Source organism: Amblyomma mixtum, chromosome 1 (assembly GCF_055824585.1).
Source record: "Amblyomma mixtum isolate Tamu chromosome 1, ASM5582458v1, whole genome shotgun sequence".
Taxonomy (NCBI): domain Eukaryota; kingdom Metazoa; phylum Arthropoda; class Arachnida; order Ixodida; family Ixodidae; genus Amblyomma; species Amblyomma mixtum.
This window is the reverse complement of record NC_143012.1, coordinates 58,871,759-58,885,217: the sequence shown is the minus strand read 5'-3', so window position 1 is coordinate 58,885,217 and position 13,459 is coordinate 58,871,759. Positions and strand designations below refer to the sequence as shown.

Sequence of the window (13,459 nt, the reverse complement as noted above, 5' to 3'; positions counted from 1 at the left end):
GGCCAGGCAGAGGGAAGCCGCGTATGGATTGGCTGCTGTTAATGCGCCGGATGAGTGGATCCAGGCATAACACGAAGAACGTTGGGGAGAGAGGGCATCCTTGCCTTATGCCCCGGGTGACTGAGAAGGGAGCGCTCTGGTGGCCGTTTACGGAGAGACGAGCATTCAGGTCTGCGTAAAGTAAGCGCAGCCTGCTGAAAATTTGAGGAGGGAATCCGAAGGCTTCGAGGACTCCGAACAGATACGAGTGCTCCATCCGATCGAATGCTTTCGCCTGATCAAGCGAAACAAAGCACCCGCTGAAGCCCATCCTGCTGGCAAATGGGAACAGGTCTCTGGTGAGTGCCAATGCATCAAACACAGAGCGGTCAGGCACGCTGCTGGTTTGAGCCCGGTGGATTAGGTGAGGCAGAATCGTGCGCATTCTTCTGTTGAGTAAAGATGCGACGATTTTGTAGTCTGCGTTTAAGAAGCTTATGGGCCGCCAAGGTTGCGGGTCGGAGGGGTCACCACCCGCTTTCGGAATGAGTATGATGCGACATTCGCTCTCCAAGTTCACTGAGGCTGATCCCAGTGAATAAAAATGTTGATTCGTTAGAGAGCATCACACACCAGCTTTACTCCGCAGTCCATGGTGCATGGTCTCGTGCAAACACAAGCCTTGCGTTTCTATTTGCTTCTGAGACGGCTGGCTTCTGTGAAGATACAAGCCTTGATTTCACACACGAAGTCTTACAGCTGATCTGTTGGCGCACAACTAAAAAATGTCTTTTAAATAGCGAGCCCTAATGTTGGGTGTGTCTGCTGCAGCGGCCACAACAAGCAGGCCTTACTGCTTACCTGTAAACCGCGGTCTGTGCCCACGTGGCAAGTTTCCGAGCCGTCCCTCACCGCACATTGCCTGGAAAATTCTGGCATTTGCAGACAGTGGATGACCTGTTTCCTTTGCAATGACGCGTTGCTGCACGCCGTGACGGCGAAAAGAAGCGATTGGCGCGCTTTTTTCAGGCCCACGCTAACACGTGAATATTCGACGACATTTGAACTTTTCTGGGGGCGATAAAGTTGTGCCCGCTAGCAGAAACAAGCGATTCAAGAACTGTCGCGTTGGGCACCGGCCACAACCCGATGGTTTCTTTTTTTGTTTCACTGCTTGCATCGCAGCCAGACGGTGAGAAGGCGAGGATGATGGAAGCGAAATCAAAGCGCGGCAGGCCGGATAACTAAGAGCGCTCGGTTTTTCCAACCGGTCAACAGACGGTGCCGCCAGTGGAACCGCCCCGAGGAAGTCGAGATCGGTGGAAAGCGTGAAAGCGGCGCCCCAGCTGCAAAGCGAGGAAATGAGCAAGGTCTATTGAAATAGGTCGCGAAGCCGGAGCCCGAATGCGGTCCAGAACCAAGTGCTAGCGACATCAAATTATGGGTGGAACTAAAGCGCCAAAATGAAATGAGTGGACAAACAACTAGAAGAGGAAAATAATTAGGATATATTTTGTGTTTCAAAAGCATTCAAAAACAATTGCAGTGATTCCTTTTTAAAATATTTTAGTTGTGTGCATTTAGTTAGAAAGTATAGCGCTTGCTTAGTAAAAATTTATGACAGCGTTTGCTCAGAGTAGCGGCAATGGCAGCGGGACGATGCCAAGGTTGACGGTGCTCTGATGTAATACCCTGGTCATATCTTTTGACCATTCTGCTTGCTTTTGTTTGAAACTCGATTCTGCTAGCCCTACTTTTTCCTCGTTGCTTGTTGCTCGAGTTCTTGGTGTGCATCGTTCGTGTACAGTTTCCGCTTTTGCCTTTTGCCAGCGCTTCTGTTTAGTTTCGTTCCGTTGGGTGCGGTTCTGTCGCTTTTGCCCCCAAAGGGCATCGTCTGTGGCCATGGCGCCCCCGTACGCAAAAAAGAGGTGTGCGGTTGCACGATGTGCGAGCGATAACCTGTCTGGCGGCGTCACATTTCATCGCTTCAGCGCGACACCTGCGACATTCAGCGCGACACCTGAGGTGAGGACGAAGGAAAAAGGCACAACGAGAACTGACTACCTAAAAATAGCGTTGGTGGTCGGCACTCGTGTCTTCTTTCTTCGTTCTCGTGTCGGGTGTCGCGCTGAAGCGTCGCGGCGTTCAGTAGTTTATTTTTCCCGCCAAGCAGCACCTGACGCTGACGTCACGTATATGACGTCACTAAAACACGTGACTTCGACGTCGCGTTTTTGTTTTAATTATGACGTCAGTTTTCAGTTGTCCACGCATTTCGAAGACGGCGCTAGCTGCGCACCGCAAGCCGCCATGTTTTGAACGTATGGGCTTCTATGGAGCCTACGCTACCATAGTACATCTACCTTGAAATGAGCGTCAAAGAAAACAGAAGCGGCTCTATCGCAGACCGGATGAACGCGCCTATCTTTGATGGCGACAGACAGATGTAATAAACTGGACCTTTCGCCACGCGCTCCGCTAATCGCATTTCATTTGACGCCGATAGTGCACCCGACCAAATCCTAGCCGCATGTTTTTTTGTCGCCCGCGTCGCAAACCCACCGCGCACGTTTGCTCGCAGGCTAACCTCGGCCTGTGGCTCTTTCGTTTGGGCGGGTAAAACCGAACTTGTGTCACGAATGTTCATGCGCCTTCCACAGTACATGGGTGGGTTTAGTATACCTTGCATCCGCACCATGTGCAATGTGGTCGCCTTGCGAGGAGTACACGATCTTGTGCGCAACTCAGACTATCCCGAGAGAACACTCATGGCATACTTTCTGGGTACAGCGCGTAATGTGTTTTTTACACAACACGTGGTTGGCCCTACAGCTGAGCAGCCACCGGCATTTTTCGTTAATGTGCGTCGCACACTGGCGTCGTTGACTGCCAGCGTGCCCGATCTGGATGTTGATGAAACCCCGCCCTCCAGGATGTGTGAAGCACTAACGGTCGCTGAGCTGACCCGCGAACAACTCCAGAAAACGAGACGGGCACGCTGGCGCCAACTGACCTCAGCTGCGCTTCCTGCAGATGTCAGGGACTTCGGCTGGCTGCGAGGCTGGCGGCTCCTGCCCACAAGAGACCGCCTTGCGGCGTGGGGCGTGGCGCCCTCCGCCCGATGCCCGCAATGCGGTCTTTTAGAAACGTTGCGGCACGCTATGTTCGACTGTGTAGTGGCGCGCACCTTTTGGGTACTAGTGTCACGGACGTTTTGAACCCGCCTCGAAGCGCGCACTAGTTCACGCGAACTGTTCACGAATATGCTCTTGTGTGTCGGCAAGTTCGTTTGGTGGCGGCAGCGTGGAGGAGGAGGAGGAGGAGAAAAGCAGTTATTTGGTAATGTACAGAGAGGTGCTCGGGGAGAGGCCCCTAGTGGGTCTCACCCCTTACAATACTAGAAGCGCGCACTAGTTCACGCGAACTGCTCACGAATATGCTCTTGTGTGTCGGCAAGTTCGTTTGGTGGCGGCAGCGTGGAGCGGCTTCCTTAAACTGGCGTCCGCAAAGAGCAATGTTTCCAGTGTTGCAGCGCCTGCGCACGCGCCTCTTTGAGAAGCATGCGTGGACGCACTGTCAATGAGTGAGGCTCAGTTCTTGCGCAAATGGTCGACATATTTCATCGTCCTGCGCGGCGGTCGAGTGTCGGCCTTCTTACTGCCTTACTGACGTGCTCAGTGCTGCGTCACTGCGCATGTGCTTGACTGATCAAAGCATTAAGTTCATCTGTTTTGTTTTGTATTTTCTACGTTAACACAGAACAAAATAAACTTCTCTTTCCACACCCGACCAAATCTTTAACTGGCTCAGGTGTTGCATCGCTAAATGCACGTTGTAAAAAGTACTTTTCGGCTACACCGCTGGCATATTCATGCTGGAATATGGCGCGTGAGGTGGAATTTCGTGATTCCTTTATGTTCATATAATGTTTAAGTGGAGTACTTGCGTGTTTAGATCAAATTTATCAGAAATATTCATCGTCTGCAACTACGAAGAGCCGGAGCAAGTGAAATACGCAGCAATGCTTCTGGTCCATATAGCCTCCTCCTCTGGGTAAACTACCACTCCATTCATGCCGGACAAGTCGTTTACCCACAGTAAGCGAAAATGCATCAAAAGGACCATAGCTGCGTTTTCCACTTGTTTCGGCTCTTCCTAGAGGCAAAGGATGAATATTTCTGATAATTTTGACCTAAACACATAAGTACTCCACTATAATAATACATGAACAAAAAGGAACCACGGAATGCCATCTCCCGCGTCAAAGTACAGCATGAATATGCCAGCAGTGTAGCCGAAAAAAACCTTCTACACAGTGCATTTAGCGATGCAACGCCCAAGCCAGTTAATGATTTGGCCGGGTGTACATAATTAATTATGGCGGTCTTCTTATTAGAATTAGTATGCACATTGTCGCGCTTCCTTTTGCCTAGGCGCATTTCTCTCGGGAGCACTTTTGCCAGGTCCTTGAGAGAGACCAGGGAAAAACCCGCCACTTTCGAAATCCTGATTTGTAAATCAAAACTGGGGCCAAGTTCACGCGGGCATGATCTTCTTAGTGCGTCCCTCATTGCAGCGGTGGCGATACCGCGTTCTGGTACCTCTGAGTGAGCAGATTAGAAAAGGTAGCGGACATCTTTTTTGAGCGAGGTTAGTGCTTACTGCAAAGGTAGTGGAGGTCAAAGGTTAAAACGAAGTCAATGAACCTAAGGTGGTTGCTGATGGGAAGTTATTTGTTCAAGGTTACGTCAGACAAAGTGGTCTCAAAAATGTTGGAGCTGATGGGAATGAGGTTAGAGTTGTATTCCCCAGGCTGGCATTTGAACAGGATCAGGTAGTCGTCTATGATTGCCAGTTTGGCAGAACTATGATAGCATGCAATGGATCCAATTCATTGTCCATAAGGAATGAGGCGACTATTGGGAAATTTAGTTAAATGTGAAAATTTCTGAAATTTATTGATCGCGCTCAAGGTGAGCTTACGTTTCGGGCAGTATGAGAGATTACAATAATTAGTAATCAAACACTTGCGCGAAATCTTGTAGTTTCTTTTTCGCGCTCGAAGTGGCCGATATGGGCATTTATCACCTTCTTTCGGCGAGACATGATAGCACAATAACCTCCAATGTTTCAGACGCGCGCAGCTAGGTCTATGTAGTATCAGATATTCATTGTTGATTCCCGCGCCTTACCTCGAAAGTTCATTGCCGGCTTTGTACAGACCGCGGCTGAGAGCGGCTACCTTTTTGCTCGCCGACCTCCAATCACATGTGTTGCTAGCAGCGGCGCCACAGGTGAGCCCTATGACTAGTTGGCGACGGTAGCCTCTCTGCTCAAATGTTGGTCCTGTCATTGTCACCACCACGTGACGATATAACGCAGCAATTACATAATAAAAGCTACGGGACGAAACCTCAAAAAAACGTTCACCGACGTATCAGCTGCCCAAAGACTACAGTTTGTCCAAAAATTTTCGATGGATTTTTATTTATTCTGTTTACCGCTTAGCCCTACTTACAAGAGCTGGATGGCAAGAGAGCGCTGAAAGTAGATGCGAAAAAATGTAGACTTACGTCAGAGAAGAGTAACAGTAAATTAAAATCTAGAGCTGAAACTACATTTTCTGGAATTTCTTCAGCGTTTTAAGGGCGTTTATACACTCACTGAAAATTAGGAAGAAACTGAAAAATATAGTTCATCGTTCAGGCGAAAATTTCTCGTTCCATTTCTTGGTTTGTTTTATGGGGTTTAACGTCCCAAAGCGACGCAGGCTATGAAAGCCGCCATAGTGAAGGGCTCCGGAAATTTCGACCACCCGGAGTTCCTTTCTGTAAAATTAATCCCCCCATCCGCACAGTTATTTTGAGCTCTCTGCTAACAAATATTTCTCAAGAAAACGGTTCAGAAGCGTACAAAAGAAGAGAAAAATCTATTTTCCCCCCAAACTGAGAACTTTTTGTAACAACCATTTCTAGCATTATTTGTGCCAAATTTCGTGATGCGGCTTTGAGGAAGGAACTGCTGCCCAATACTTCATTACTAATTCTTTACTGACGTAAAGAATTACCGGACCTTACTGACTCTTTACCGGACCTTACTGACGTATTCCTTCCAAGCAAATGTGCCGTGAAATCATGACCGGAAATAATTTCGTCACATGGCGAGGGACGGAATTTTCACTCATCTTGCGGGGCTGATATCCTTCGCAGATATGATTACGGCGGCCGCGGTTTTCATTGCGACTGCGCGGAATTAACGGAAAGCGAAACTCAGCGACGTAAAAGTGGAATTCCCAGACAGCCCGAAGATAACGCCTGAGTATATATAAGCGTGTTGCTGCAAGAGCATTAGTTTATCTTGAGGACACTACAGTCGCATGTCGTCGTTTCGCTAACCAAGACAATGCTTGGTGGTGGTGTTTCGCCTGCAGTCTCAATCAGCGTCCCGTCGGTCGCCGGAATCGCTCAAGGCGCGTCCGCAGCAGAGGATCCCGACTATGGTCGCCTTCCAAGAAAGGCATGGATCACCATCCTGCACAACCTCGATGTGCAGTCGCGACTCTCCATCGCTGCATTGGGACCAAAGTTTGCCAACCTCAACTACAGTGGCGAAGCTTTGAGGATGATTCGGTGCGGCGCTACCAACGCTGTGGACGACCTCACAAGAACCCTTGTTTTGGGCCGAAGTCAGCACGTGCGTGTTCTGTGTCTCACCAACTGCTTCCTGAGCGACCAGAACGTCCTTCTAGAATGCGTAGCAATGTGTGGGCAGTTGATCGAGCTGCTCTGCGTAGGATGCCCTTTTGACGCGCGAGAGCTCTTCCGACTCATCGCTGAACGCCTCCGCAAACTTGAAAGGTTGGAGTGTTCGCTGTTCTTCAACCTTTCCTTTGTAAACAAGCCAGACAGCTCTTACTTCAGCCGTGGCGAAGCTTCTGAAGAGAAAACACTCACCCTCAGGTATATGTACATCGAGGTGCGTTCCACCTATAGCGCGGGTTTCGACACCCTGTTTGATTTCCTGCAGAAGTGTCCCGGTTTGAACCGCCTTCATGTGCACACAGTGCGTGGTGTGCACGCGCTGATAGTTCCAAAGTGCACGCTTCTTGCACAGGCTGCACTTGACAGCCTCCAAGTGTTCACGTACACCACTGACGAGAGGGTCGAAGAGTTCAAACGAGGTCGGAAGCTTGAAAATCTATTCATCCGGATGATCACCGTCTGCGGGAATGCTGAGATCTTTTTACGAGCTTTAGAAAATCCATGGGCTATCTTCGACAGATCCAGTCTACAATGCGACCCTGTGCATGCGTGCAGGGGGAAGCAAATTCTACTGACTCTCATTGCTACCGCAGAAACCGCTAGCAGACTGAAAGAAATAGCGCAAAACGCCTGCTGGAGCCACGTCCGACGTCTGGCAGTGGTCGCTGTATCCAAACGTACCGTCTACCCGTGGAATCCACCCGTGACCTGCGCCCCACCAGAGAGCAAGGACGACCTCGTCAGCTTTTTCCAAGTCTTCAGGGCCATCACTGAACTTAACCTCAACGCCTTCCACTTCTCCGAGGAACTCGCCTTCTCCGCTATTGCCGAGCTGTCTCGTCTACACCAACTCCGTGCCCTGTCTGTCGCTCCGTGCGCTCTGAGGGGCAATCGCTTCTCGATGGAACAGCTTGGGTTCGCTTGTCCTAGACTGGAGGAACTGGACTTGCGCTCGAACCTTATTGGTGACCGTGCATGGCCTTGTTGGTCTTGTCACAGAGAGGAGCCATTTGTGCTCAGTCAGCAGGGACTAGTTGTGCTGCGCTGGTTAGCCCACCTAGTTAGGGCCACAGGTCTTCGATCTCTGACCCTGTATAAAGTGCCAAGATTGTATTCCTTGAACTTCCTGACGGCGTGCCGTGTCGCAGAACTGCGTCTGTCTGAAGTGGACGCTATGAGTGACGCCCGGTTAATAGAGCTGATAGGACTACTGTGCGCCAACCCCAACCTCAGTAAGCTCACCATCGAGCACACGCAGCTATCCCTAGACTCCTGGATACTGTGGGCTCAGCTGTCGAAGCTGAGAAGCTTACAATTTCTCAGCCTGCTTTCAGTGTGCAGAGCACCGCAGACGATAGTGGAGAACTTCGCCACATCATTGCAACGCAGTCTTCCTCTGCTGGTAGGGTTGCACGTGCACCTCATAGGACCCACGTGCATTACCTGGATCAGGACCAGAGCGACGAGTCAAAGGTTGAGCGACAGTGTTTCTGAGGCGCCTCACTTCCTGAAACTTGAGAACAATCACTGCTTCCAGCATTGCATGTCGACCTTTATCGGCCTACAGAAGCCCAGATACCGCGGTTGGTGCAACTTCTAGTTGTTCGCAAGCCGTGAAGTGCAGCGACAAGAGACACTGTCTCGATGAATCAATGACAACTCCGAACCCTGTATGGTTTATCTGTGGGAAAGGCTGCCTCCCGTGTTTTCTTATCGAAATGACGAAGCCACTAATAAATTTGGTGCTGATCTGTCTGAAAATGTTTATTTACTGTTATAATTTTTTGAAAGCTCCTTTCTGCTCATTTTAGGAGTTTTATTTCGATCTTTGTGGCAGGAGAGACCCTTTGGTATCATCTTTTGTTTTCCTAACAGTGTATCCATTTTGGCTGGGCTCACATGTCCGAGCATTCTAATATACTAATCAGAGAAGAGTCTTTAATGGCGAAATTTGGCTGATCGGGCAGCTGTGTAAAGAACAAAACCTGTGAAATGAAAACCGTGCGTCATCTCACGTTTTGCTTCCTGGCGACCACGATCCTACTGACAGTCTATACATGGCTGTTTTTTTTTGTTTCCACATTTGCACCATCATAGCTACTTCGTCTCCTGCCACGGCCATCGGTATGATAAGGGTACGCCCCTTCATTTGCTACGAGACAATATGTTTCAGCATTTACATGTACTTCTCGTCTTGCAGCTCCAGATAAGACTGCCTTTCACTTCAGCGTGAAGTTGTGAGGCTGATGTTGAGTGCACTGAAAATAAGGCTGGGCAGTGCGGTGGTGCCAGGGTTCATAAATAGGGTTCATAAAATGTAGGGTTCATAAAATAGTCGATTATTTTTTTCATTACTGTTCCGTTGAGGCTTCGCGAGAATGCTCGCTGACCTAGGCGGCTTTCGTCCTAGCCTCTGAGCTGCCTCCACAGACTATGAACACCGCGATTCTAAAACTAAATGTAAGAAGTTCATTCCTCCTTATTATTGCAATACGTGTCATGTAAGCTAAGCAGACAGCTGCGTTATCAGGCTAGGCAGAGGCAGCGTATCAACGAGACACCCGATTGGCTCAGTGGCGCTAAACAACGCTCAGCTAATTCCGCACATCACGCCCACTGAGTCTGTCATGTCAGATTGTCTGGCTTGCATTATACAGCGGCTCTCTGACTGCCACGCCAAGGGTTGTCAAGAGGGCGAACTGGTGAAGGTGCTTTCGTTAACATTGTTGAATCAAAAGGAAGATTGACTCCCGTCTTTCGTGTTATTTTTTTCATATCCGGAATGCGGCCATGGCCACGGCTTGGGCGAAGGGAGCACTCTGAGCTCCCTTGCCTGCAGGGCATTGATTTGGCTTCAATCCACGCCATGTAATCGGCGTCTTGTTGCGCTGTGAACAAATAAAGGTCTACCGGTGGCGTGTGTAAGAATGGAACGAAGGCCTCTTGTATTCAGCATGATGGCCATTGGATTAAATTAATCTTACCTCAACTATGCAAGGTAGGCATGCAGATATGGCAGGAAAGGCATACCTGGTGTTGTCAGCTCTCCAACTTCACTGAAGCTGGTCCCAGTGAGTGAAAGTGTTGACTCGTGAGAGAATGTCACACAGCAGCATTCCTCCGCAGTCCATGGGGCATGGTCTCGTGCAAACACAAGCCTTGCTTTTCTATTTGCTTCTGAGAGGGCTGGCTTCTGCGAAGATACAAGCCTTCCTTTCACACTCGAAGTCTTACAGCTGATGTGTTGGCGCAAAACTTAAAAATGTCTTCTTTAATAGCGAGCCATAATGTCGGGTGTGTCTGCTGCATCGGCCACAATAAGCAGGTCTTATTCCTTCCCTGTACCACGCCGTCTGTGCCCACGGGACAAGTTTTCGAGCCGTCTGTCACGATAGAATTCCTGGAAAATTCCGGTATTGGCAGACAGTGGACGACGTGTGTCCTTTGCAATGACGCGTTGTTACGCGACATGAAAGCAAAAAGAAATTATTCGCGCGCTTTTTTTATGCTTACGCTAACACGTAAATATTCGACGGCATTTGACCTTTTCTGGTGGCGATAAAATTGTGACCGCTGGCAGAACAAGGATTGAGGAACTGTCGCGTTGGACGCCGGCCGCGAACCGATCGGTTTTTTTCACTGGTCGCATCTCATCGAGACGCTGACAAGGCGACAATGATGGAAGCGATATATTAATGCACTGCAGGCCAGATAACTAAGAGCGCTCGATTCTTCCATGCGAGAAAATAAACGTCAAAGAAATCAGAAGCAGCGCTATCGCAGACGGGAAGAGAGCGCTTTATCTCTGATGGCGACAGGCGGACGTACTAAACTGGACCTTTTGCCACAGGCTCCCCTGTTCGCATTTTATTTGACGCCGATAGTACTTAGGGAATCATGGCGGTCTTGTTATTAGAATTTTTTACATAGTCGCTCTTCCTTTTGTCGAGCCGCACATCTCTCGATGGCACTTCTGCCTGGTCCTTGCGAAAGACCTGGGGACCGCTTTCGAACTCCTGATTTGTCAGTCAAAACTGGGGTCAAGTTCATCTGGACATGATCTTCTTAGTGAGTTCCCCATTGCAGCGGTCACGATACCGCGTTTCGGTACCGTTGAGTGAGCAGATTAGAAAAGAGGAGGACATCTTTTCGAGCGAGCGGTCCACTTTCAGCAAAGGTGGTAGAGGTCAAAGGTTAAAACGAAGTCAAGGAACCTAAGGTGGTTGCTGATGGGAAGTTATGTGGTCAAGATTACGTCATACAGAGTAGTCTAAAAAATGATAGAACTGAGGTGAATGCGGTTACAGCTGCGTTCCCCAGGCTGACATTTGAACAGAATGAGGTAGTCGTCGATGATAGCCTGTTTGACAGAACTATGTTAGCATGCAATGCATTCCAATTCACTGTCCATAAATAAGGAGGTCAATATTGGAGAATTTAGTTGCAAGTGAAAATTTATGGAATTTCTTGGTCGCGCTCAAGGTCAGCTTACATTTAGGGTTGCGTGAGAGATTATAATTAGTAATGACACGCTTGCTCAAAAAACTCAAAAACTCAAAAAACGATTCAGAAGCGTAAAAAGAACAGAAAAATCTATTTTCACCCCTACTGAGAACTTTTTGTAACAACCATTTCTAGCATTATTTGTGCCAAGTTTCCTGAGGTGGCTTTGAGTAAGGCACTGGTACAGAATATTTAATTAGTACTATTTAAAAGTCTCACCGGACGTTTCTGACGTATTGCTCCCAAGAAATGGTGCCGTAAAATAATGAGCGGCAATCATTTCGTCACATGGCGAGGGACCGAATTTTCAGCTCTTCTTGCGGGGCTGATATGATTCGCAGATATGATTACGGCGGCCGTGGTTTTCACTGCGACTGCGCGGAAGTAACGGAAAACGAAACTCAGCGACGTAAAAGTGGATTCCTAGATAGCCGGAAGATAACGCCTCAGTATATATAAGCGTGTTGCTGCAAGAGCAGTAGTTTATCTTGAGGACACTACAGTCGCATGTCGTCGTTTCGCTAACCAACACAATGCTTGGCGGTGGTGTTTCGCCTGCAGTCTCAAGCAGCGTCCCGTCGATCACCGGAATCGCACAAGGCGCGTCCGCAGCAGAGGATCCCGACTACGGTCGCCTTCCAAGAAAAGCATGGATCACCATCCTGCACAACCTCGATGTGCAGTCGCGGCTCTCCATCGCTGAGTTGGGACCAAAGTTTGCCAACCTCGACTACAGTGACGAAACTTTGAGGATGGTTCGGTGCGGTGCTACCAACGCTGCGGAAGCCCTCACAAGAACCCTGGAGGAAGACCGAAGTCAGTACGCGCGTGTCCTGTGTTTCACCAACTGCTTCTTGGGCGACCCGGACGTGTTTCTCGTAATCATAGCCATGTGTCACCAATTGAGCGAACTGCACTGTGTTGGCTGCCCGCTCGACGCGCGACAGCTCTTCCGAATCGTCGCTGAACGCCTCCCTAATCTTGAAAGGTTGGAGTTTGTTTTTTAACGCTTCCTTTGTAAAGAAGAAGCTATCCCGCTTTCCTTCATGTCCACACAGTGCTTGGTATGCACGGGCTGATAGTTCCGAAGTGCGCGCTTCTTGCAGATGTTGCACTTGACCGCCTCCAAGTGTTCACGTACAATACTGACGAGCGGGTCAAAGAGATGCTCGACGAGTTCAAAGGAGGTCCGAAGTTTCAAAACCTATTCATCGGGATGATCGCCGTCTGTGGGAATGCGGAGATCTTTTTACGGACGTTCCGAAATGCAAGTGCTAGATGCGAAGGCAGACCCCGTCTACAATGCGAGCCTCTGCGTGCGTATAGGGTGCAGCAAATGCAAGTGACGGTGAATGCTACCGCAGAAACCGCTAGCAGACTGAAAGAAATAGCGAAAAAGTCTTCCTGGAGCCACGTCCGACGTCTGGTGGTGGTCGCTGTATCCATGCCTGTAGACGTCCTTCGTAATGCACCCGTGACCTGCGCCCCACCAGAGAGCAAGGGCGACCTCGTCTGCTTTTTCCAAGTCTTCAGAGCCATCACTGAACTTAACCTCAACGCCTTCCACTTCTCCAAAGGACTCGGCTTCTCCGCCATTGCCGAGCTGTCTCGTCTACACCAACTCCGTGCTCTGTCTGTCGCTCCGTGCGCTCTGTGGGGCAATGGCTTCTCGATGGAACAGCTTGGGTTCGCTTGTCCTAGACTGGAGGAACTGGACGTGCGCTCGAACCTTATTGGTGACCGTGCCTGGCCTTGTTTGTCGTGTTAAAGGAAGGAGCTGTTTGTGCTCAGCCAGCAAGGACTAGTTGTGTTGCGCTGGTTAGCCCACCTAGTTAAGGCCACTGGTCTTCAATCTCTGACCCTGTATAAAGTGCCAAGATTGTATTCCTTCAACTTCCTGCCGGCGTGCCATGTCGCAGAACTGCGTCTGTCTGCAGTGGACTCTATGAGTGTCAACCGGTTAATAGAGCTGGTAGGACTACTGTGCGCCAATCCCAACCTCAGTAAGCTCACCATCGAGCACACGGAGCTAGCCCTAGACTCCTGGAGACTGCGGGCTCAGCTGGCACAGCTGAGAAGGTTGCAGTTTCTCAGCCTCTTTTCACAGTGCCGAGGAACGCAAATGGTTGTGCAGAACTGCGCCGCATCATTGCAGCTTACTGTCCCCTTGCTTGAAGGGTTGCACTTGCACTACCGAGGACCCACGTGCATTACAT

General features: G+C 49.5%; 1 protein-coding gene across 1 annotated transcript; it reads left to right on the top strand.

The window, feature by feature from the left end:
• The first annotated feature begins 6,358 nt into the window (after positions 1 to 6,358).
• Positions 6,359 to 8,621, top strand: LOC149366377 (uncharacterized). The gene has a single exon (XM_089543845.1). The coding sequence runs from the start codon at positions 6,382 to 6,384 to the stop codon at positions 8,338 to 8,340; it is 1,959 nt and encodes a 652-aa protein (XP_089399971.1). The 5' UTR covers positions 6,359 to 6,381; the 3' UTR covers positions 8,341 to 8,621.
• The last annotated feature ends 4,838 nt before the right edge of the window (positions 8,622 to 13,459 follow it).